Raw genomic sequence first — 24,885 nt, forward strand, 5'->3', positions numbered from 1 at the left:
ACTCTCATAAAACTGCAAAATATAACTCTTCCTCTCACAAGGCAAACAGCTGTATAAAGTATCGTGAGAGAGCGAGAAATTAAAAAGAAGAGAAACTGAGAATTACAAACAGTACAACAATGTTTTGCTAAATGCCCACAACAGTACAACAGTTTATAAATAATCTAATTTATTATTATATTATTGACCATTAATAGTAATAACTGGCATATATTTTGTTTTAAATATTTATACTTAATATATTTCAGGGATTTTACCCATTAGCTCCTTACTAAAGCAGAAAACCTAGGGGAAACACAGCAAAGGTGGTGTGTGCTCACCTGAAATGCTAGTGATGTGGGTGTTTTCCATTGTAGCTGTAAAGTGTCAAACCGTTATGTGATACTTGTCAAAGTTGATGCATGATCATGTTGATGCAAATTATTTAAATTTATATGTAAAGTCTACTCCATGTAGTAGGACATGCAGAATTCTCGTTGTATAACAATGAGTAGTCATTTCCCCTTTGAAACCAAATAATCAATTCCAATGTAACTTGATGTGGGTTAATCAGCTAAAGAGTGGATCACAAAATGTTGTCTCAACGACGTTCATTGTACATGTGATGATTTGTCTATAAAAGTAAAAAAAAAGAAAAGAAAAAAGATTATCTAATAAATAAACAAGTAAACAAGCACAAACTCTACAAAATGTATTTAAAATGTTTTTGAAATGCTGTCTCATTTAAATCCTCAGTTACTGGGCTAAATGAAAAACATATGTTGACTTATGTTGGAAAAACTACTTCATGTCTATGGTAATAAATATGACAAGCTTGCATTATGTCAAGATGCACCAAACAAGAACTGTTCCACTTATAAACACACCTAAATATGATGCTGTAAATTTACATGGAAGACCGAATCTCATCACACTCAATGCTTTCACTTCCTCCCTCAGTGGAGCATAAAACTGAAGAACTATAGCACAGCTTTCACTTACAATGAAACAAAACCAATAAAGCAGTGACCCAGACCTAACTGCACAGAGATTCTTCAGTGTAAAAGAAGGTAAGCTTTGGATTACTTACTGCAAGTTTTTGGAGAGATCACCACAGTAGATGATCTCATATGCAGTTTAAAGGACAAATGATATCTATGTAATCTAGAGGTGGTAGTTTGGGCCAAGCAATAATAATAGCAGAACTGATGCCCACTTTAACTTCTGTGTCTGTCTACATACAGATGCTGTGTGAAAGTAAGCTGTGGAGTTTGACGTTTTGCTCTGAACCTGAATGTGTGAATCCTTCAACATGCTGCACAGTCACAGCGCCATCATCACCTCGGCTGAGCTATCGCCTTTCAGCCCAAATCCCAGTCCACTCATCTCAAGAGCAGCATTCCAAAACAACCCGGTGCGATGCCCATCTTTTCTCCATAGCCCCTGTGGCAGGACGACAGCTCTCCCTAGGTGTGGACATTCCCAGGCAGGCAGACTCACCAGAGGCAGAGGCCTTTTTGGTGCCTTTTAGCTGCCATAGCATCTGTCAGCACTACAGCGATTTACACATTGCTGGTGGCCCGGTACTGCCTCTGAGCACCAGTGCAGGTGATGCACAGGGTAGTCACAGCCAGGACCCCCAGCCTGGGCCCTTCCTGATGTCTGGAGACGTCCCTTCCCCCTCCCTCCTGCCTCCTCTGATCCATAAGTACCGTAGCTCAAGGCGCTGGAGGGAAGAAAGTGGGCGTGAGCGTCCCTCTCTTCTGCAGTTTGCTCAGCCCCTCTCTAACTCCCAGCTCAATGGCTACCTGGAACAGAAGCTTCTGGAGCTGTACAGGCAGTACCTGACCGAGGGGCCCCCAGGGACAAGGCCCGTCATGGCCTCTGAGCTACTGCAGACCAGCCTGGACCAGATGACACTACAGCTGAGCCGTGAGCAGAACATGGAGGCCGCACGAGCCAAAGACATGCTGCTCAGCTGTCTGCTGAAAGTCACCGGCAGTTTTCAGTCCAGCGAGATCAGCACCCCTCTACTGCAGATTTCCACTGAAACCATTTGAGTTTGAGAAGTGGGAAGAAAAAGACAGAGAGGAGGTTAATGAAAGTTTGGTAACAAAAAAAAAATACAATAAAAAATAGTTGTGGCCGTAAGTTCAAAGAGATAAATCAGTGCTTCTCAAATGTGCAATGTAATAGCTTGAAACAAGAATGTGAAAGTGATAGTTCGCACAAAAATTATAATTCAGTCTCTGTCATTATTTACTCACTCTCATGCTGTTCTAAACCAATGACTTTCATCTGTGGAAAACAAAAGATGTTTTGCAGAATGTTATGGACTGATAACCTCAAGTCACCATTCACTTTCATTGCATGTTTTCTCAAAATAAAAGTGAACGGTGACTGAGACTGAACATTTTGTTAGACTAATGTCTCAGCATATTTTGTGTTATACAGAACAAAAGGAAGTCATACATGCAAGTGAGTAAATGACAATATTTTCATTTTATGGGTGAACTATCTCTTTAATCAGTAACTCTGTACAATTTTCAATTGTAATGATGTTGATCATTGTCATAATGCATTTGATTCAATAAAATCTAAACTTGACACATAGCCTGTGCATATGCACACATGCACGTACCATAACCAAGAGCAGAGAAAATATTAAATTAATAAATCTATACATAAAAACTGACATAAGGGTGTTCACTGTTCCTCTGGGTTCACTGTAACATTGTGGGTCTTTTTTATAAGAAAAACAAAAGGCATTTTAGATCTTTTCAGAACTTTGAACTTCTGGGTAAGGTGTTGATATATTTATGCTGTGTTGATAAATTTATGATGCAGATTAAGTATTCTCTTACAGATGGGATTATGTGGCTGGGTGAGACAACATATTCAACATGCACAGTAATCAATAATATTACAGCATTGTAATCAATACTATACACTCACTGAGCACTTTATTAGGAACACCTGTACACCTACTTATTCATTTGATTATCTAATTAGCTAATCATGTGGCAGCAGTGCAATGCATAAAATCATGCAGATATGGGTCAGGAGCTAGAGTTAATATTCACATCAACCATCAGAATGGGGACAAAATGTGATCTCAGCGATCTCGACTGTGGCATGATTGTTGGTGCCAGACAGGCTGGTTTAAGTATTTCTGTAACCACTGATCTCCTGGGATTTTCATGCACAACAGTCACTAGAGTTTACTCAGTATGGTGTCAAAAACAAACAAACAAAAAACATCCAGTGAGTGGCAGTTCTGCAGACAGAAACGCCTTGTTGATGAGAGAGGTCAACGGAGAATGGCCAAACTGGTTCGAGCTGACAGAAAGGCTATGGTAACACAGATAACCACTCTGTACAATTGTAGTGAGCAGAATAGCATCTCAGAATACACAACATGCCAAACCTTGAGGCTGATGGGCTACAACAGCAGAAGACCATGTCGGGCACTTTATTAGGACCAGAGTGTTCCTAATAAAGTGCTCAGTTAGTGTATACTGATTTTTTTTTTACTCACACACACATTTATCACACACAGACTTGACTTACTTTTAGTGTTGTGACTTTACTGTACACTGTGAGTAACAATATTAAAAAGAAAATGATTGTGCCTCTAGAGAGATTACACATTATCTTCTATCTGTTATTAATAACACAGAATAGGTGACACATCTAGCCTCAATAAACAGAGACTATGTAGAGATAGATACATGGATAGATAAAAAGTAATTAACTAAGCACCTTTTTCATAAGTAGAAACACAGTGATGTGGAGATTGATTCTGGTCTCCTCTTCCCAGCAGTGTTTAAAAAAAAGAAAGAAAAAAAAAAGAAGAAACCAGCAGTCCCACAGATATCCTAACCCTATCCCTAACTAAGATACCAGCAAATACTCATCTAGCAAGAGATGAGTTTAGAATGAGGTGTACCATTTAGAAATGATGCAGTATGCTATCACAAATGATATTTGATAGCAAAAATGGAGGGAGATATTTTCAGTGAATGGGTGGAAGAGGTTAAAGTAATATTAAATACTATGTGTGTATTTTAGTAGTCTTAGAATTAAGAAGTGGCATCTAACCCGAGCACATCATTAAGAACATACATCTTAGCCAGCAGAGTCAAAGAGTGTTAATTGAAAACAAAGTTTTTCTGTAACTTCATGTTAAGATTCAGAAAACCAGTGATCTACGGAGATTCTCAACTATTAACACACAATTGAATCTCTCATTGAATTCTAACTAAGCCTTGTTTAAAGAGGAATTTACAGGCAAGATCAGCAGAGGAGAAATGTTACAGCCAACGCCAAAAAATGGAAAGACTCTCTCAGTAAAAGTGCATGTAAAAGAGTGTATGTGTGTGTTAGTGAGAGGGTCAGAGAATGACAGTTTTCCACTGTCCCAGTCCAGCTGAACTCTGATCCTCTGAATTTTCTCATTCACTGAGATAAGAGATGGTGACTGTGGAGGAATATGTGCCTTATATTCACCACAGAAATGCCCCACAAGCCATATTCCACTCCTTGAGAATATTTTATTCCTCCTTGGAGCAGATTCTGTCATCACACCGAGAAACCAGCCTGTACTGTCTCCGACCTCAACGTCCCAGCAGTGAGTCCCTGAGTCAAAGCCCTCTGAGCCCAGAACACATGCAAACATATCAAATCTCTCTGGATTATCAGGAAGCGTCTGTTCCTCATCACTGTATCTCACACTGGTCAGATCTTCAGTTAGGATAAGATTACAATGAGCAGTGTTGGGGTCCAAAGTCACAGGAGCTGTAGAGAGATGATAAACACAAACATGCATAAAATAAGGCAAATGAAAAGACCATTATTATGGAAATTAATTTTTGCATTTTGTACTCACTATATTCAAAACTTCCCTGCATCTTCTGTAACACAGAAGACTTCAGATTGCTGAGGTGTTTTGGCACATTGATCAGCACTCCTGAAAAGTTCTCTGGATCCGGCAGTCTACACTGGGCTCTGGAAAAACATTCAAGAGTTACTGATGCTGTGGGGTCGGGATCAGAACTTAAAAGAAAATTAACAGGACGCACAATACCTTTTCACAGTAGCCTCATAGTTCTATATAAAAAAAATAAATTCAAGTTATTAAGTGAAAATAAATTAGTGTTTTAATTTCTAAAAATATAATACATTTACATTTGTCTAAGAATGAATGAATGAATGAATGAATATTGAATCTATAAGACATGCTTCATACTTGTAGGAATAAAACATCTTCAGCTATTATCTCCTCCTCTATGGCTCTGATTGTGTCCGAAACGCAGGAAATCTCTTTGTTTATTTTCTCAATTTTCTTCTTCACCATATGACTTTTTTCCTCTCTTTCACCTCTCAGTGCTTTAATCCTTGTTGCCTCTTCATTACATAAAATCTGGTGAAGTTTAACAAATGCCTCCTTAATCTGCGTCTCTGTGTGTTGAGCCTGAAACTGAAACGAACAACACTTCAGAACAACGTATAATGGTGAAAGTAAAGTCAATATTCTATAAATGCATAAATACATATTTCCAAAGTAGTGTTGTTTTACAACTTTAAATCTGTTAAATTCTAACCTTAATATGTTCTGCAGTTTGATGCAAAGTCTGCTGAAACTCCTGATATATTCTCCACTTCTCCTGCAATGGTTTTAGTGCAGTTTTGAGTTTCTCCTGGAAGAAATCAACATGTTAATATTAGTTGGTTCCGGTCCTCAAATCTGATTGGATTAGAGGCATTTCAAGATTGCTAATAAAGGAGTCCAATAGCACTGGGACGCTTTACGGTTTGTATCACTCCGCTTGTGCCTGTGGCCAAATCACAGCAGTGCTGATATATGGGCACAACAGCACTCTTGCTTTAGTAGCTCCAAAGTAACAGTATCTCACTTTGAATTCATGTTCAAATGAGTAGGGGGCTACTAAATTGTATTGTACCTCAATGTGACACACTGAACTGCAAATTTGTGTACTCTTTTGTTAAGTTTAGCAAAATGTTCTGGTCCTGGAATCCACCAGTTCCAATCTGAATACTTAACCAACTGGGGCGCACAGGTTTTTAGCAGCCCAAAGTTCCCAGGTTGCAAATAAGTGCTTCCAATGATGGGCAGTCACTGGATTTTATAAGGTTTGCAAAGTTTATGACCTAGAATCATTTAAATAAATTCAATAAGTTGTTCAAGACAGTTAGTAATATGAATTTGTATTAGCTGAGGCCTATCCATCTTTTTCCTGAACGCAGAAGTTCTCATTACAGCGATTCATAACAGCAGCCTGTTTTCACTTTCCGGTCTCCAGTGTTTTCACCCGCATCAGCGTATGTTCTTAGATAGGGCTGGGTATTGAAAAGATTTCATAATTCGATTAGATTCCGATTCACAAGCTCTTGATATCATATTTCGGTTACAATGTCCATTCTGATACGAAATAAATTCTTTCTCAGCTGATGCTGTTAATTATTCTAACCTTATAGGCAATGGCGCTTTCCTCACCCTATAAAAAACAACTGATCATTTCTATGGACTACTTTAATAACTTAACTGACTCCACATATGACTCAAGTGATATATTTCATGTTTTCTAAATTCATACGAAGGTTTTGTGTGAGTAACAGACCTACAGACTGAAATTGCATGTTGTCAGCCACTGACTGCGTCTTGTGAGACATAAAGTTTTATTCCTGCAGGGGGCACTTGATGCTCTGAAAACTGAATCCTCCATGCATCCGCATTTAAATCTCAGAACGTTTTATATCCCTTTGAAGACATTTTACACTGGATAGTATTTTTTAAAAAAAACGGATAGTTGCAAGGATTCATACCTGTGAATGAAAATTCGTTATAGCATTATCTATAAAAGCACTTTTTAAAATCCTCTACCTGTAATAATTAACTACTGTAATTCGCCCATCCTGGCCAGAGCTGAGGAAAGTATCAGGTACCATGTGACACTGCTGTCTACGCTAGAGGGGGGCACTAATACAACATATATAAACAAGGACAGATGCATAATTGGGGGGGACAAATCACCCCCTTCACAGCATTGGGGTATATATAAATATTATATAACATGTTTATTGTTTACATGCATAATTTTAACTTAACAAGTAGAACACGTGCTAAATCGGTACTGTCCCTTTAAGAAACCGGCATTATCCATTGAGCACATAATAACAGAGAGAATGCCTTTCTTTAGTGCATCTGTGCTGTGTGTGATTTACATGTTTTTGTTGTTTGTAAATGAACTGGCTGTAAAGAACATAAAGCATATTATTAAGTGACAAATGGACTGAGTGGATGTCATCTTTGGACACCAGAACGAATCAAACGCAACTTTTACTCTCAACTACACACAGCGAAAGGATCTTGCTGCTGAACTTCTTCAGCACTATACTGCTCAATCTGAAAGTTTACCAGCCAGTGGCTAATCACAAACATTTTAAGTCACATATGGCAAAATTTGGTTGCAGATGTAAATGATTTACTCACACTGTACAGGGTTGCGTATAGACTAAAAGACTGATATAGGGATTTAAGAATCGATATCGAGATCGTTTAAATGAAGATCGTGATGCATCGGAAAATCTATATAGGTGCCAAAACCACCTGGGGTGATTTTCAAGACAAAACCTGTCAAAAGAATTTGAAAATGCCCAATTTTACTCCAAAATCAAAAGAAACAATAAAGAAATTCGATTTTGCATATAAAAAATGAAGCCTATTTTTAGGGTCATGATATATTTTACATATATAAATATATCCCCCAATTCACATTATAGCAATGCCTCAAAAATTTGGGTGAGGAGAATAATTGAATAAAACAAATAACATATTACAAAATGTGAGCTCAAATAATGTTTGTAGCAGTTATATTTCTAGAGTAACACAAACAGCGACCTTGAGTGCATTGCAAATTTTTTAATGTATACTTGAAGCAAACTGTCTGATAGCTCAGTTCTGGAAGAAAGCAGAAAGACCATCTGTTCTGCAATGGATTAATAATAATGTATTTTTGTAAAGCAATGGAAAAGATAACCAATGTATTTAAATGTAAACAATCTACATTTAAAATATACCTGGAATGCCTTTGTATCCCTTACTTCAAATTTAGATTTTAGTAAGCTATTGAATGAGGCTGAAAGAAACAAGGTAGCTTGAATCAATAATTGTTTTGACTGACTTGATTTCCATTTGACGGAGAAGCAACTTGGAAGTAAACTATAGCAAGTGTAACACATGAACAGTACTGATATTGATAACAGTACTGTGTGGAAATAATGAATCCTGTTCTATATTTGTTGATCATCTCTTTGATATATGAAAAATAAAATATAAAAATATATCAGAATATATTCTATTCAAGTCTTGGAAATGTTTTGAAAATTTGACACAGTTTGGGCATTTTGTAGATCCATTTGTGATAGATATACGAGCATTTAATTGTTTTATACAAAAAATAATTTCATTTAATTTCAATATCATTTTTGTACTGATCTGGGGTTAAAAGTGAGGTCCCAGGACCTTTTCTTGACAGGTTTCGTGATAATAGCGTCTTTGCTTGGCCTAAAATGTAAACAAAGTGTTTCATTGCTGGTCATAGTTTTTCCACACAGATCAGATAATGAATTAACTCACCTTAGCTGCAGTGATGTCTCCGGTGACTGTGGACTGTATCGAGGTGGATGCAGTATTGTCATCATCACCACCACATGGTGGTGTGTCGATCAGTTCCCGTCGTCTCTTCACCTCTAGTGTAGGCGTTGCAGCCGCACACCGTTTCTCTCTGGTCTTTATCCACATATCCTTAATAAGCAATTTCGTTCTTTCTACGTCTTTGGTTACACGATCATATCTCAAAAGGAGAGATCTGCATGGGCTACAGACGGCCAGTGTCGTGTCGTGAAGTTTGCCAACAAATTCCTCCAACACAACTGTGTACTCCGCCTTGTTTTTAGACTTCTGTCCTTGAAACAGTCTATGCTTATTACATCTAGACGGATAGAAACCCTTACCACAGAGCAAACAAACATCTTCCACTAATGTTTTCCGTTTAATGTCTGCAACGTTTTGCTGAGACTCCTGTGCCATTATTGTCATCGATTTCAGATTATCCCGCCCCCAAAACGAACTGAAGTAAATAACGAACTGTGATTGGTCTCTTTACATATCGGTCAAACGATCTCTTCCTGTCTAAGCGGGCGGTTGGCCAGAACAGTATGAATGTCTTCGCAGGGCACTTCGAATGGACAATTTTTTTAATGATAGCCAGGCTGCAGGATCGTTCCATGCAGTTTCCTATCCACCTTTTTTCCTGAACGCGGAAGTGTTCCACGATTCGACTGTTTTCAATTTCCGGTCTCCAGTGTTTTCACTCGCATAGGCATATATTCTAATGTGATGTTTATGGTATTGCATTTGTAAAAATGGTCAAAAAACATGCCGATACTCCACAGAATCGAGATGACCGTTTTTCTTTTTATTTATAGACAGTGCCTTACCTGAGTGTGTAAATGACATGAAGCGATGGTCAGAGATAAGTTACGTTGATATAATTAATTATTCTGAGTTGTTATGACAGCCAACAATGGCACAAGTTGAGCCTGAAATTAATTTTAAACACCAAGTAACACTTAAATGGTTGTTATTCTTCTCTGAATCGCTCGTTTCGGTAGTTTTTTCATCGTGTCTCGAGACCAGAAATACAAAACATGCAATTAGAATCATCATGCCGCCGCCCAGTGTTTGCACAGGAAAATGTGGATAAAAAATGACTTAAGTGAGTTTCGAATGACCGTTATTTTTTTGCCCAACACCTTACAGCTCTCCGAAACTTTCACAGTTAAAGATAGTCATCGATTAGACTACAAGTGCATAGGGATGATTACTTCTGAATGGAACACACCCATAACGGCACGATTTCTAGCGTGATATTTCTTTTATTTATTTACAAAAAGTTAATATCAAGTAATTTACATTATATATCCAGCTTATAAATAAATGTATTATTGCTTCGCCAACAAAAATGACTGCAAAGCCAAAGCAACATCAAGCACTGAAAATCTTGTTGGAGAGATATCATACAAATAGTGCAACATTCCAGTTGGCACATAGCTAGTTTAATCAAATTACTTAAAGGAATATTTCGGGTTCAGTACAAGTTAAGCTCAATCGACAGCATTTGTGGCATAATGTTGATTACCACAAAAATGTATTTCGACTCGTCCCTCCTTTTTTTAAAAAAAATGCAAAAATCGAGGTTAGGTTTACAGTGAGTTACTTACAATGGAGGCGAATGGGGCCAATTTTTGGAAGGTTTAAAAGGCAGAAATGTGAAGTTGATAATTTTATAAAAGCACATACATTAATTATTCTGTTAAAACTCATGTATTTGAGCGGTAAAGTTGTTTAAATCATTTTTACAGTTATTTTAGGGTTTGTTGACATTACATCATCAAGGCAACGAAGTTGTAAAATTAGCTATAACTTTACACAGAAAAGGTAAGCGATTTTTATCACACTAAAATAATTTTAAGTGGCTATACTTTAAATCAGTGAGTGTTTTCATGTTTACAGATTGGCTCCCATTCACTTCCATTGTAAGTGCCTCACTGCAGCCCATGTCAAAAGTATTTTTTGTGGTAATAGCTGTATATATCTGTTAACATTGTCATTCATCTCAATGGCAGTTTCTTGGCTGGTGCATGAAGCTCCAGAAGTATGCGACCTGGATGCAGCCATCTTTGCTTTATGTGCACTCAGTTTCAGTAATTAGTTTTTTTTGAGCCAAACAACTGAACCATAACTTTAAGTCAATTCAACTAAGCCTTGCCTTACTGATCGCAGAGATTTTCAGGTTGCAGTCGGTGGATGAGTTTAAAAGATAGCGGTCATGCTGGACACTTTGTGCTTCCCATAATGTGCTGAACCTACAGTCACAGCAGATCGCATGATGTTTACTTTCTTTTTTGCAGACAAAGTGGATGCGATTGAAATTCATATAAACAGATGTGTGAATTTTACATGTTATAAACAGAAACTGTGTTTTATTTTAATACCAATAAAAGGAGTCCATGTCGTTATCAGAGCTTGTGCAGCTGCTTGTGGGGTGGCTGGTCTCGCTGCACTTTTATGGCATACGTCATTGCGGCACCGATCTGATCGACAATCTATTTCTCTCTGTAAAGAGCCCTCCAAAAAAAAAAAAAAAAAAAAAAAAAAAAAAAAATCAAGCATTGATGAAACATTTACCAATATACAGTTGTGCTCAAACGTTTGCATACCCTGGCAGAAATTGTGAAATTGTGGCATTGATTTTGAAAATATGACCGATCATGCAAAAAACCAGTCTTTTATTTAAGGACAGTGATCATATGAAGCCATTTATTATCACATAGTTGTTTGGCTCCTTTTTTAAATCATAATGATAACAGAAATCACCCAAATGGCCCTGATCAAAAGTTTACATACCCTTGAATGTTTGGCCTTGTTACAGACACACAAGGTGACACACACAGGTTTAAATGGCAATTAAAGGTTAATTTCCAACACCTGTGGCTTTTTAAATTGCAATTAGTGTCTGTGAATATATAGTCAATGAGTTTGTTAGCTCTCACGTGGATGCACTGAGCAGGCTAGATACTGAGCCATGGGGAGCAGAAAAGAATTGTCAAAAGACCTGCGTAACAAGGTAATGGAACTTTATAAAGATGGAAAAGGATATAAAAAGATATCCAAAGCCTTGAAAATGCCAGTCAGTACTGTTCAATCACTTCTTAATAAGTGGAAAATTCAGAGATCTCTTGATACCAAGCCAAGGTCAGGTAGACCAAGAAAGATTTCAGCCACAACTGCCAGAAGAATTATTCAGGATACAAAGAAAAACCCACAGGTGACCTCAGGAGAAATACAGGCTGCTCTGGAAAAAAGACGGTGTGGTTATTTCAAGGAGCACAATACGACGATACTTGAACAAAAATGAGCTGCATGGTCGAGTTGCCAGAAAGAAGCTTTTACTGCGCCAATGCCACAAAAAAAGCCCGGTTACAATATGCCCGACAACACCTTGATACACCTCTCAGCTTCTGGCACACTGTAATTTGGAGTGACAAGACCAAAATAGAGCTTTATGATCACAACCATAAGCGCTATGTTTGGAGAGGGGTCAACAAGGCCTATAGTGAAAAGAATACCATCCCCACTGTGAATCATGGTGGTGGCTCACTGATGTTTTGGGGGGGGGGTGTGAGCTCTAAAGGCACAGGGAATCTTGTGAAAATTGATGGCAAGATTAATGCAGCATGTTATCAGAAAATACTGGCAGACAATTTGCATTCTTCTGCACGAAAGCTGCACATGGGACGCCCTTGGACTTTCCAGCACGACAGTGACCCCAAGCACAAGGCCAAGTTAACCCTCCAGTGGTTACAGCAGAAAAAGTTGAAGGTTCTGGAGTGGCCATCACAGTCTCCTGACCTTAATATCATCGAGCCACTCTGGGGAGATCTCAAATGTGCGGTTCATGCAAAACAACCAAAGACTTTGCATGACCTGGAGGCATTTTGCCAAGACGAACGGGCAGCTATACCACCCACAAGAATTTGGGGCCTCATAGACAACTATTTCAAAAGACTGCACACTGTCATTGATGCTAAAGGGGGCAATACACAGTATTAAGAACTAAGGGTATGCAGACTTCTGAACAGGGGTCATTTATTTTTTTCTGTTTTGTTTTATGATTGTGCCATTCTGTTATAACCTACAGTTGAATATGAATCCCATAAGAAATAAAAGAAATGTGTTTTGCTTGCTCACTCATGTTTTCTTTAAAAATGGTACATATATTACCAATTCTCCAAGGGTATGCAAACTTTTGAGCACAACTGTATATAGACTTTTGCAATTTATGTGTTCCTTACAAAGAAGTGTAATTTGTCAGAATTTAAAAATACGCTTTTTGCCTGCATAATTACGTAGTTACAACATCTACCAGCAGGTGGTTAACTGCCACAGTTTACAATTATGTCTTTGTTTAATTTAAATAAACTTATTTGTTTAATTTTGCATAATTTTAATTGATCACTTATTTATTTTATTGGCAGGTAGTTTAATTCTTGCCTAAGGTGTCAAGTGAGTGAAAACCACAACTGAATACATTTGTACAATTTAGTAGTCTCAGCATATTAAGACTTTTCACTTAAGCACTTTAGTAAGCATATGCAAAACTACAGTTTCTCAAATTCGGCCATTCGTTTGGTTGTCTGAACTACTAAAAGTGTTAAAGCACATGAATCTTACAATCTTAACACAAGATTGTTAAGCATTATAGACTTTTCATCTCTAATTAACGTTTATAGAGGAATTTACTGGTAAGATCACCAAAGGAGAAATGTTACAGCCAACACCAAAAAATGGCAATACTCTCTCAGTAAACCTGTGTGTAAAAGAATGTATGTGTGTGTTACTGAGAGGGTCAAAGAATGACAGTTTTCCACTGTCCCAGTCCAGCTGAACTCTGATCCTCTGAAGTTTCTCTTTCACTGGAAGGACAGTTGGTGATTTTGGTGGAATATGTGCCTTATATTCACCACAGAAATGCCCCACAAGCCATATTCCACTCCTTGAGAATATTTTATTCCTCCTTGGAGCAGATTCTGTCATCACACCGAGAAACCAGCCTGTACTGTCTCCGACCTCAACGTCCCAGCAGTGAGTCCCTAAGTCAAAGCCCTCTGAGCCCAGAACACATGCAAACATATCAAATCTCTCTGGATTATCAGGAAGCGTCTGTTCCTCATCACTGTATCTCACACTGGTCAGATCTTCAGTTAGGATAAGATTACAATGAGCAGTGTTGGGGTCCAAAGTCACAGGAGCTGCAGAGAGACGACACAAACATACACACATAATATAAGACAAATGACCATTATGATGAAAAAGCTGAATTCATTGTTGTATTCTGTACTTACTGTGTTCAACAGTTTCCTGCATCTTTTGTAACACAGAAAACTGCAGATTGCTGAGGTGTTTTGGCACATTAATCAGCACTCCTGAAATGTTCTCTGGATCCAGCAGTCTACACTGGGCTCTGGAAAAACATTCAAGACTTAAAGATGCTGTGGTTTGGGTTCAGAAAAACAGAGGAGAGAAACAAAGATACACAATACAAACCTTTTCATAGTGGACTCATAGTTCTGTTAAAACAAATGCAGATTATTCAGTTTAACTGAAATTTGAAAAAGACATTTGTATATTTGCTTTTGTCTCAGGTATAATGAATACTGAATCTGCTGTAAGTTTATACAAATAGAAATAATACCAGTTAATAATAATACCAAATAATTTTAATACCAGTATGAATGAAACATCTTCAGCTGTCATCTCCTCCTCCATGGCTCTGATTGTGGCTGAAAGAGATGAAATCTCTTTGCTCATAATTTCAATCCTCTTCTTTACCATCTGACTCTTTAGTTCTTCTTCTTCTCTCAGTGATTTTATTCTGGCTGCCTCTTCATTACATAAAAACTGGTAAAGTTTCACAAACTTTCCATTAATCTGCTTCTCTGTGTGTTTAGCCTGGATCTGGAATGGAAGATATTTCAGAGAAAGGCAACAAGTAAACTAAAGTCTAAATATTAATAAACATTTCACAAATGCTTTTATAAAATGGATATATCCGACCCTGAATTCTGATTGAATGAGCAGCATTGGAAGCCATTGTAAAATGACTATAATCGCACACTATAAATTAGACTTCTTATTAAATATTGATGTCTTTAAAAATATCGATGTTTCCAACATTTTCTAAAATCAATAAGCTTACAGTGATTTTTACCACAAGTAAGGAGAGCTTTAGGCAAAACATGAATAAAACCCCTTACCCATGGTGAAATTTCTGTAATGCACAGCCTTGCATGGCTTATTGTTTTAATAAAAGTAGTGGTGCTGCACAACCTTAAATTACATTGTTAAATTCTTACCTTAATATATTCTGCTGTTTGATGCAAACTCTGTTGATAATCCTGAAATAATTTCAATTTCTCCTGTAAGGGTTTTAGTTCAGCTTTGAGTTTCTCCTGGAAAAAAGAAACATGTATTTATTAAAAAGATAGTTATAATAGGTCAGATTATAATCTGATAGTTCAGGCCATGTTCGAAAATTGTGGTAAATTAAACAATATGCGCACACCTGTGAATATTTACATGAATCAGTTTAATTCTATATTAACCCTTTAAGGTCTGAAGGTGTTTTATTTTTATTTTTTTTCTCCCCAATTTTTTTGGAATACCCAATTCCCAATGCACTCTAAGTCCTCATGGTGTCGTAGTGACTCGCCTCAATCCGGGTGGCAGGGGACAAATCTCAGTTGCCTCCACGTCTGAGACAGTCAATCCGCACATTTTATCACATGGTTTTTTGAGCGCGTTACCGCAGAGACCTAGCGCGTGTGGAGACTCACGCTATTCTCCGTGGCATCCATGCACAACTCACCACGCACCCCGCCGAGAGCGAGAACCACATTATAGCGACCAAGAGGAGGTTAACCCAACGTGACTCTACCCACCCTAGCAACTGGGCCAATTGGTTGCTTAGGAAGCCTGACTGGAGTCACTCAGCACGCCCTGGATTCAAAGGTCTGAAGGTGTTTTTAAAGATTTCCTGTTTCAGTGGCATGCCCAAAATTAAAGGCATATAACTCTACAAAAAATAAAATAAAAAGAAAATCCTAATTATTCTGATTTTAAATTATATATCTCAGTGTAAATATGGTAGCTCTGAATTTTTTTTTTTTAATTTTTTTATGTGTTGGCTTTTGTTTTGTTCCCAAACACGTCACCTGTAACTGAGTAACATTTTGTGTTGATACAACAAAGCAATCAAAAGTTAAAGCATTACAAAAATGATTTATCCTAGTGTCCAAAAATGTCTCCAAGAGTCCAAAAGCCTCTCCAAACAAATACTACATAATAATTGTATATAAGAACTAGGGTTGCGCAGTTTACCAGTACTAACGAAGTATCACGATACCAGAAAACTTAAAACAGTTTGATATCATCTTGCTGCTAATTTCGGTACCATATTACAGTATGCTGTCATTAGCAAAATAATATGAGATGTGACAGTTTTGACATGAAATCAATGACGATTTGAAAATAAAATAAAAAACCTCTGGGTATGGCTAAGTGTGATCTTTAAACAGCAGAAGGATGTAATTTAAATATTATACAGTCACATGCACTGCACGCTATAGAATGCACAAGAGGTGCCGCTCTGCTCAGTCATCTGCTACACACGCACGCACGCACGCACGCAAGTTCACACACTCACACAAACGCAACACACTACTGGTGCTTCATATTTTATGCAGTGTGTTTAGAGTACAAACGGCTGTTAACACGTAAATGAACTCCTCTGATGCAGCTCGGAGATTTCAGCTCAAGAATGGCGACGGGATTATCCCAGCATTAATGGGAAACTTGATATAACTAACCCGTCACAAACAGGAAGAACTCAAAGGTCTGTCAAAATAAAAGTCCCGCTTAAATGAAAGCTCTTTTCAACTGGATGCGTGAAATTGAAGACAGAAAAATATAACTACTGTATAAAAAATTTATATTCAATAAGTAGCAATAATCCTCATAATAACAATTATATAATATTAAATGGATGTTTTATTATTGTTATTATTAATACTATTATTATTATTTGTAAGCAATATCACAAATGCAAGTGTTTTATCAGCATGTTGTGATTCAGCCATAACAGCCTTTTTTCATTAATACTGTGCAGCTCTATTGTGTAGCATTTTATTTTACCAAAAATAAAATATATATTTTTTTGTAAAACATAAATAAATAAATAAACATATTATTATATTTTTATTTGATTCAAGCTATATGTATCGATTTGAACACCATTTGATCATAACATTTAATTAAAACATTTAACATGGAATCCAGAAAAACTTAAATGGAAAACGCATAATTTGTATCTGTGAGACTTTATGCAGTTCTTTTAATCAAGTTGTTTTCTGTGTAATTTCATAAAAAATTTATTATAGTATCGATTTAGTATCGACACCGAGGTACCAGGGCTGGTATCGTACCGAAGCCAAAATTCTGGTATCGGAGCAACCCTAATAAGAACTAATTACACATATACAACAATGACTAAAGGTATGCTCTCTCCAAAGTATGAAGGCATGAGTATCAAGATCTCATTCAGTTCCATTCTGTGTTATCTGAGCCATCTTTGAGTCTGTGAGTGAATCAAATAGGCTGGTTGTATTATTCTCTTTGAGAGCTTTCCAAAGACATATGACACATGGCTATTTGATCAGTTTTATGTTTTTACCAATTACAATAATATGTTCAGTGCAAAATGATTAATAAGAAACACTTCTGGGGCCGGATTCACAAAACGTTCTTAAGAAGAAATTTCTTCTTTATTTCTAACTTAAGAAAAAAGTTAAGAATATTTTGTATTCCTGAAAAAACTAAGAAAGTTCATATCTTTTTTCTTAAGATTGTTCTTAAGAAAAAACTTAAGCAGCATTCAAATTCTCAAAAAAATAATGTTCGTAAAAATCATCGTAAATAACATATTAAAGTTAGGATAACCTCACAGTTGTCTTAAATGCAAAAAGGTAAGATGTTTAATGAATTTACTGGGTTTTTCATGTTGAGTCTCAAGTCGTAATGGGCTGTTTATGTAGAAATGTGATTTTAGACCAAAAAACGTTTGACTGTTTTGTGTTTAATTATATTTTTATTTTCAGCTTGTAAACCAAGTAAATATTATCAACAAATTCAAACAATAAATGTTGTTTTGAAGCTTCTTAATGAGGTGACCAATCATGCTAATTCAAAATGATGCGCTGCATATAGCGCTCTCTTTCCGCAATCTTTAGAGTTCATTGAAACATAATAATTATAACATTAGAAAGCTGAGTCTTTCTTTTTCACCCCCATCCACATCCCTATCGGAGTTGGGCACAGTAGAAACAGCCTCCGCCACCCTTTTCCATTTACCCGCCTCGTACTTTCTGACGTGATATTATTATCAAGCTTCCCAAGGAGAACTTTTTCCTTGCAGTAATTTCCTCAACAATAACATCCAGCTCTTGTAGATTTTGTATCTTTTCTTTTCCTCCATGTCAAATTAAAAGTTATCAAATGGTTAGCAGCAAGTAAATTCTCCTTTGACAGTTAATGTCATTAAACTAACACATCTCACGCACTTTACATTCAAAAAACTTATCACGAGGTGCTTGCTACTTAAAAAAAAAAAAAATAGTTAATAGTTAAACTTATCGTTACAATTTAACAGTGTTGAAGTACTGAATTTGTTGTAGACTACTAGACAAGGCAACTCCATTAGCAGGCTGATCAGACAATGTCAAAGCCTGTCTTTTTATTCTTAAGAAAAACATTAAGATGTTCTTAAGAAAATATTTGAGAACTTCTTAAGAATTTTTCAAGAATTGCACTTAGTTCTTACAAACTTCTTATAATTTATCCTAAGAACTTTCTTAATTTTTTCTTAAGAACATTTTCATGAATCTGGCCCCTGAACACTTCTGATTTGTCTGCACAAACTGCACTTGTTCAATTTTGGTCATAATGCCTTGTAAAGTACAGCTTTTAAGCTTTAAAACAATACCTATTTTGTGTTAGTCAAGACTATAGTTACTATTTTAATAATAATTGTTTCTGTGTGGGGGTGGGGGGAGCTTAAAAGGTTAATGCGCCAAGGTGCAATGTTGCTTTGCAACCATAAAAAGCCTACAATTATGGACTGTAATTGAGTTTTTGTAAGAGGTGTCAGAAACGAGATGGCAGGCTGGCCACCTGAGTCCAGATCAGAAAATTAATAGTCACCTTAGCTCCAGTGATGACTCCAGTAACTGTGGACTTTAGTGATGTAGATGCAATGTTGACATCTTTACATGATGATGTGCTCTGCTTTGTTGCACATCGGTCATCAAGTAGTCTCTGGCATTCATTGTTTAAGCTCTCACAAACCGTTGAATCACATGTAATTCTTCGTTCCTCCAACTCAAACTTCTCGGTGTTATTATATGGCTGTTCAATGTCTTGTGCCAGTGTCACTGCGGCTACATCCAGAAGGGTCTCTGCAACGAGCATTTCATCTTCTCTCATCTTTTTTACAGCTCTTCTTCGTTTGGATCGCAAATACCTGTTCAATTTAGAAGGGATGTTGGTTTCTTCTACTCCTAACTTTAGTGATGGGGCCCAATCAGGATTTGTTTCATCATGAAGGTAACTTGGTCTGCCTAAAAATAAAAGTAAAAAAACAATGGATCGCTGATATCTTAATTTACAGTATCATGAATAAATAAGAGTCTAGACTATTCATACAGCTTTTCATAGATATGACAGCAAAATAGAAGGCTAGCATAATCCGACTGGTTAATGTAAAGAATAAATGTGAAGAAAAACAAGAATAATTAGCATATAACATTTTCCATAGTTTAATAACAAGAAAGAGAACTTCCCAGTTTACCCTGGATAAAGTGAGCAGAACACACTCTGCTGCCGTCCGAGGGCTTGAAGTTTTTTCTGTTTATCCTGGCTAACCATGTGGCCCTTCTGCGTTCACAGAGTGCTCTAGTTTCCTCTCCTTCGTGCTTCTTCACTCTTGGTATTCTAAAAAAACCCACTTTGGCATCTTTCGTGGACCGGTTACGGCAACCATGCACGATACACGTTGTAACCATTTTAAAGTAAATGCTTATACTTAATTAATCTTTCTCTAACTGACTGCACATCCACACGAGTTGTTTGTTATGCCTACCAGAATGGTGCCGGCGCTCCTGAGTGACGTCACCGGACGAGACGTCAAAAAGTAGCGAACTGTGGTTGGTCACTTTACATGTCAATGGCTGTGACTCGTTTCGAAGGCTGCATGCTAGGTAGATTGTGTACTTTGAAAGCTGCAGTATACCGAGTGTCCTCCTTTAAACAAGTCTCTTTTAAACGAGTAGGACAAACGGAAACGGAACATAACATGGTTGCTATGACAGCACGCCACACTTTAACAAGCGGGAGCGCTTTGAGTGAGAAGGGAACAAAGTCCCTTTGGAAGGGAACGTATGAGGTACATTTTAGGAGAGTTATAATGATGTAAAGAGAAAAGAAAATAGATTTTACAGGTGTACTTTTAGTCTAATACTTTATTTTAATTATATATTATATAATATATATATATATATATATATATATATATATATATATATATATATATATATATATATATAAACACCATACATATTATATACTCTGCACCCATCTACTGAGGTACTTCAACTTGGGAATTAATATTACTTGTGTTTGAACATCAAATTTACGGGCAAATTGGCGTTGTTATTTATTTATTTTTTAGACATTTCCGTTGAAGCAAAGAATTGTGGGTTGTCAATGCTCACGAAGGATACCCCTCATGCATCCTCCGAATTCCCGTGAAAGAAGGTCGCATTCGAAATGTCTGTCTCGTTTGGAAGGATGCGTCCTCCGGAGGTCGCATTTGTCGGCCGCATACGTCATCGAGGCTGTCTCGTTTCAGAAAAGCGAGTAGGACACTTCGAATGCAGCCTTCGAATGTGACCTTCTTTCACGGGAATTCGGAGGATGCATGAGGTGTATCCTTCGTGGACACTCACAACCCACAATTCTTTGCTTCAACGGAAGTGTCTAAAAAAAAATAACGCCAATTTTCCAGTAAATATGATGTTCAAACGCAAGTAATGTTATTTCCCAAGTTGAAGTACCTCAGTAGTTGGGTGCAGAGTATATAATATGTATAATTATATTAATATATAATTAAAATAAAGTATTAGACTAAAAGTACACCTGTAAAATCTATTTTCTTTTCTGTCTGCTTAACTAACTCTCCTAAATTTTACCTCATACATTCCCTTCTAAAGGGACTTTGTTCCCTTCTCACTCAAAGCGCTTGCACTTGTTAAAGAGTGGCGTGCTGTCATAGCAACCATGTTACGTTACGTTTCCGTTTGTCCAATGAAGGCCGTCTTGTTTTAATGAGGCTTGTTTAAAGGAGGACGCTCGGTATACCGCAGCCTTCAAAGGACGCGTCCTATCTAGCGCACAGCCTTCCAAATGAGACACAGCCAATCAGTTGGTCATTTCAGATATTTCCTGGTAAATGGTGCGGGTCTAGGCCAAAATAGGTAATTTATTGCTGCATTCCATTCAACTCGGAAAGTCAGATTTTCCAACCTCCTACTTCGAAAAGTGCAATGGAACGCCACTTGAAGGAATTCCAACTGGGAAACTCATGTGGAAATTTTCAAGTCCGATTTCACCGAGATGCAGGTGCGTGACGTCAAACAAACATGCCGGCACTCCATGAGATATACAAAGTAAGTGATAAACATTGACTTTTATAAAGCAATATTAATAAATGAGTCAAAGTTCCTACATTACATGATATTAAAGCTTGTTTAACAAACGCCTGCAGAAACAGATGTATAAAACATGGTATATTATACTCAGGGCTCGAGTTGAGGGGGGATGCGAGGGAATGCCATTGCCCTTGTTGCAAGAAATACCAAAAAGCATCCCCCCTTGTAAAACCACCATCCCCTTAAGATAAATTGTGTCATGTATTACTTAGAACTAATCATGCAAGGAAAATATTGAATATTTAATTTTAATACGTTTGATAAATAACAGACTTTAAATAAGGGCGATTAGCCGGTCAGAATTAGATTTAGACATGTTTGGGGTTGCCAGGTTTTTATAGGTGAAATCCCCAAATCATATCTGGACACTTGTACAGTTTGGATATATTCTGGCAGGCTGACGATTTGGTCACGCAATCTGGCAACCATGAGCGCGAGCTCTCTCTCCACTGCGAAAAAGACACAGGTGTTATGTGGAAGTCTGTTTCCCCGTCGGATTCTGTTTCCCCCAGCTCCGCCCCCGTCCAAACGGAGAAGGAAGCGCGCGTTCTCAAAAAGCTCGCCCCGAGATGCCGTGCGTTTACCACTGAGGTACTACGGAGAGCGCTAAGGCTCAAAACTTGAGTTTTGAATGAGTTTTTTTCTGTAGAATGTTGTATTCTAGAAGTGAAAGGCAAATTTCATGACTGTCTAGTTATATTTTGAAAATGGGATAACAGAACCTATGTTTGTTGTGTATTTATGTCTTTATGAACACAACCACCTACTGTTATTTCTAACAATAAATAATATTATATCTGTGATAGTTTTCATTTTGAATATTGTAGACTTTTGGAATAAATGTGTGCTCACTCACATAACTGTGATTTTATAGGCTAAATATGCAACCATTCTCACAAGGCACAATACCTGGACATATTGATCATATTTCTCCTTTTTTCCCCTTAGCCCAGCTTTTTTTTTTTTTTTTTTTAGAAATGCAATTGCGTGATTTGGCCACAAGAGAGCTCCGTTGTCCAGTTTAGTTCAGCTGTTTAGCGTAAACTAAATCTGATGATTTTCTGTCCCAACAAGTACATTTGTTCAAAAAGAAAATGTAGATAAAAAAATAACATCACACAAGTTTTTAGGTTTTATCTTTGTCTTAAAACCACCCCCATTATAGCAGGGGGAACTCATCCTGACAGCTGAGAAAGTTACCGTCAGATACTGTTCCCCCTGTGTTCAATAAGAAAGAAAGCTCATACATGTGTCAAATTCATACTGCTGACTTGTTTCCCCACAACAGATAAGTATATATATATATATATATATATATATATATATATATATATATATATATATAATCAAAGTAATTCAAAACAGACATTCAAAATCAATGAAAAACATAAACAACATCAATCTCAAAATTACAAGTATGTAAAAAACAGTAAACTTTATAAATTGTTGGTCTGTTTTTGGTCTTTTAGTTCCTTCCTTACGTTTCACTGAGATTCAGCATGCTGCACACAGAAATTTCTCCTCTATCTTTGGCCTTCCTACACACATATGGTGGAACCACCTTCCGCAGGCATCACAGGATATCTGTAGTGCAATAACATTTTAACAATTGTGTTATAATGTAAACATCAATGTTAATTCCTTCACAAATATTAGCTTGAGGAATAATCGTTTTTTAAGCCAGTGCTTCAGCGCTTGCCACTTGGGGAGACTGTTTACTTTCAGCCAATGAAGAAAATGTATAAAAAAAAAAAAAAAAGAAGACTGTAGCCTAATTAATTTTATCTAAGATTTTGTAAGCTAGATAGGTCAACATATACGTTCATCATGTGCTTGTGAGGTCAGCACACCTAATCATATCATATCTTACAAGGAGCTCATTGATTGGATCAACTGAACACTCCAATTAAGACCCAGTTTCAGTATTTGCATAGGAGAACCCTAAACGAGACATCGGTCAAGTTGAAAAACTGGAAAAGCAGCAGAAAAGTATGTAAATAGTGCTGTGGATGCATATCCAAACTCTCCATTAACTCTACTTGTTGTCCTTCAAGGCAAATGGATCCAGACAATTACCACGAACGTCTTAATTATCTATCATATGGTAGCTTCTGTTATCTAATTATCTATTATATATAGCACCTTCCCAGAAGGTAATTCTCACATTTTAAATGGTATATTGTTTTCTTAATTTTTAATTTTTTGTTAATGTGTTTTGCCAAATTTTGCCATTTAGTTTTGTGTTTACTGAAATTTATACTGAAAAACATTTAGACATCAAGGCAAGCTGCTACTGTGCTGGTTTCAGCTAAAGTGAACTGTATTGTATATTCTAAAAGGTAAGTATGCACAATTTATTTTTTTAATGTTATTAAAGTAGTCCATGTAATACTTGTGTGAGCTTTCTTTCTTATTGAACACAGGGGGAACAGTATCTGACATTAACTTTCTCAGCTGTCAGGATGAGTTCCCCCTGCTACAATGGGGGTGGTTTTAAGACAAAGATAAAACCTAAAAAATGTGTGATGTTATTTTTTTTAATCTACAGTTTCTTTTGACCTTTTCTCAGTAAATTGCGGTGAAAGTGTACTTGTTCCCTATCTGTCACTCACTCGACGTTGTGTCGATGTAGTGACACTAGGGGTCACTATTGGGAGCCCCAGACACCTCTGCTTTTTAGAAAAGGCCAATGAGAAGTGGCGAGTGAAATTTGCATGCCACTCCCATGGACATACGGGTATAAAAGGAGCTGGTATGCAACCACTCATTCAGATTTTCTCTTCGGAGCCGAGCGGTTCTATTCATTGAGTTGAATTCATCCGCCGAGATCGCGACCCTCCAGAGCAAGGGCGCGATAGAGCCTGTCCCTTCAGCCGAGATGAGGAAAGGGTTCTACAGCCCTTACGTCATCGTACCAAAGCCGGGCCTTGCACAGACGCCCGTTCAAGATGCTGAGGCAAAAAAGCATTCTAGCGAGCGTCTGACATCTAGATTGGTTCGCGGCGGTAGACCTGAAGGACGCGTACTTCCACGTCTCGGTCCTACCTTGACACAGACCCTTCCTGCGGTTTGTCTTCGAGGGCCAGGCGTACCAGTACAAGGTCCTCCCCTTCGGCCTATCCTTGTCCCCTCGCATCTTCATGAAGGTTGCGGAGGCAGCCCTTGCCCCGCTAAGGGAAGTGGGCATCCGCATTCTCAACTATCTCGACGACTGGCTGCTATGCGCACACAGGGACCTTGTGCTCCGGCACCTCAGCCGACTGGGGCTTCGGGTCAACTGGGAAAAGAGCAAGCTCTCCCCGGTTCAGAGCATCTCATTTCTCGGTCTGGAGTTGGACTCGGTCTCAATGACAGCGCATCTCACAAACTAGCATGCTCAGTCGGTGCTGAACTGTCTGAAGGCGTTCAGACGGAGGACAGCGGTTCCACTGAAACTTTTTC

General features: G+C 37.6%; 2 protein-coding genes across 5 annotated transcripts; one reads left to right on the forward strand and one right to left on the reverse strand.

The window, feature by feature from the left end:
- Positions 1 to 562: 562 nt before the first annotated feature.
- Positions 563 to 2,042, forward strand: LOC127446803 (TLR adapter interacting with SLC15A4 on the lysosome-like). Its single transcript, XM_051708040.1, has 2 exons — positions 563 to 1,049; positions 1,224 to 2,042. Exon 2 carries the CDS (start codon positions 1,224 to 1,226, stop codon positions 2,037 to 2,039), a length of 816 nt encoding a protein of 271 aa, XP_051564000.1. The 5' UTR covers positions 563 to 1,049; the 3' UTR covers positions 2,040 to 2,042.
- LOC127446800 (E3 ubiquitin-protein ligase TRIM39-like) lies at positions 1,878 to 19,824 on the reverse strand. 4 transcript variants are annotated; one of them, XM_051708035.1, is made up of 8 exons: positions 19,527 to 19,824; positions 18,881 to 19,296; positions 14,980 to 15,075; positions 14,351 to 14,581; positions 14,171 to 14,193; positions 13,969 to 14,087; positions 4,489 to 4,776; positions 1,878 to 2,025 (listed from the first exon to the last, which is right to left on the reverse strand). In XM_051708035.1, exons 1-8 carry the CDS (start codon positions 19,738 to 19,740, stop codon positions 1,985 to 1,987), a joined length of 1,428 nt encoding a protein of 475 aa, XP_051563995.1. In that variant the 5' UTR covers positions 19,741 to 19,824; the 3' UTR covers positions 1,878 to 1,984. The 4 variants fall into 4 exon arrangements, with proteins under 4 accessions (XP_051563995.1, XP_051563993.1, XP_051563994.1 ...); XM_051708033.1 differs by lacking the exon at positions 1,878 to 2,025 and having other exon boundaries at positions 2,091 to 4,776; XM_051708032.1 differs by lacking the exons at positions 1,878 to 2,025; positions 4,489 to 4,776 and adding an exon at positions 9,471 to 13,875.
- Between the last annotated feature and the right edge of the window lie 5,061 nt (positions 19,825 to 24,885).

The sequence above is a fragment of the Myxocyprinus asiaticus genome, chromosome 10, assembly GCF_019703515.2.
Source record: "Myxocyprinus asiaticus isolate MX2 ecotype Aquarium Trade chromosome 10, UBuf_Myxa_2, whole genome shotgun sequence".
Taxonomy (NCBI): Eukaryota; Metazoa; Chordata; class Actinopteri; order Cypriniformes; family Catostomidae; genus Myxocyprinus; species Myxocyprinus asiaticus.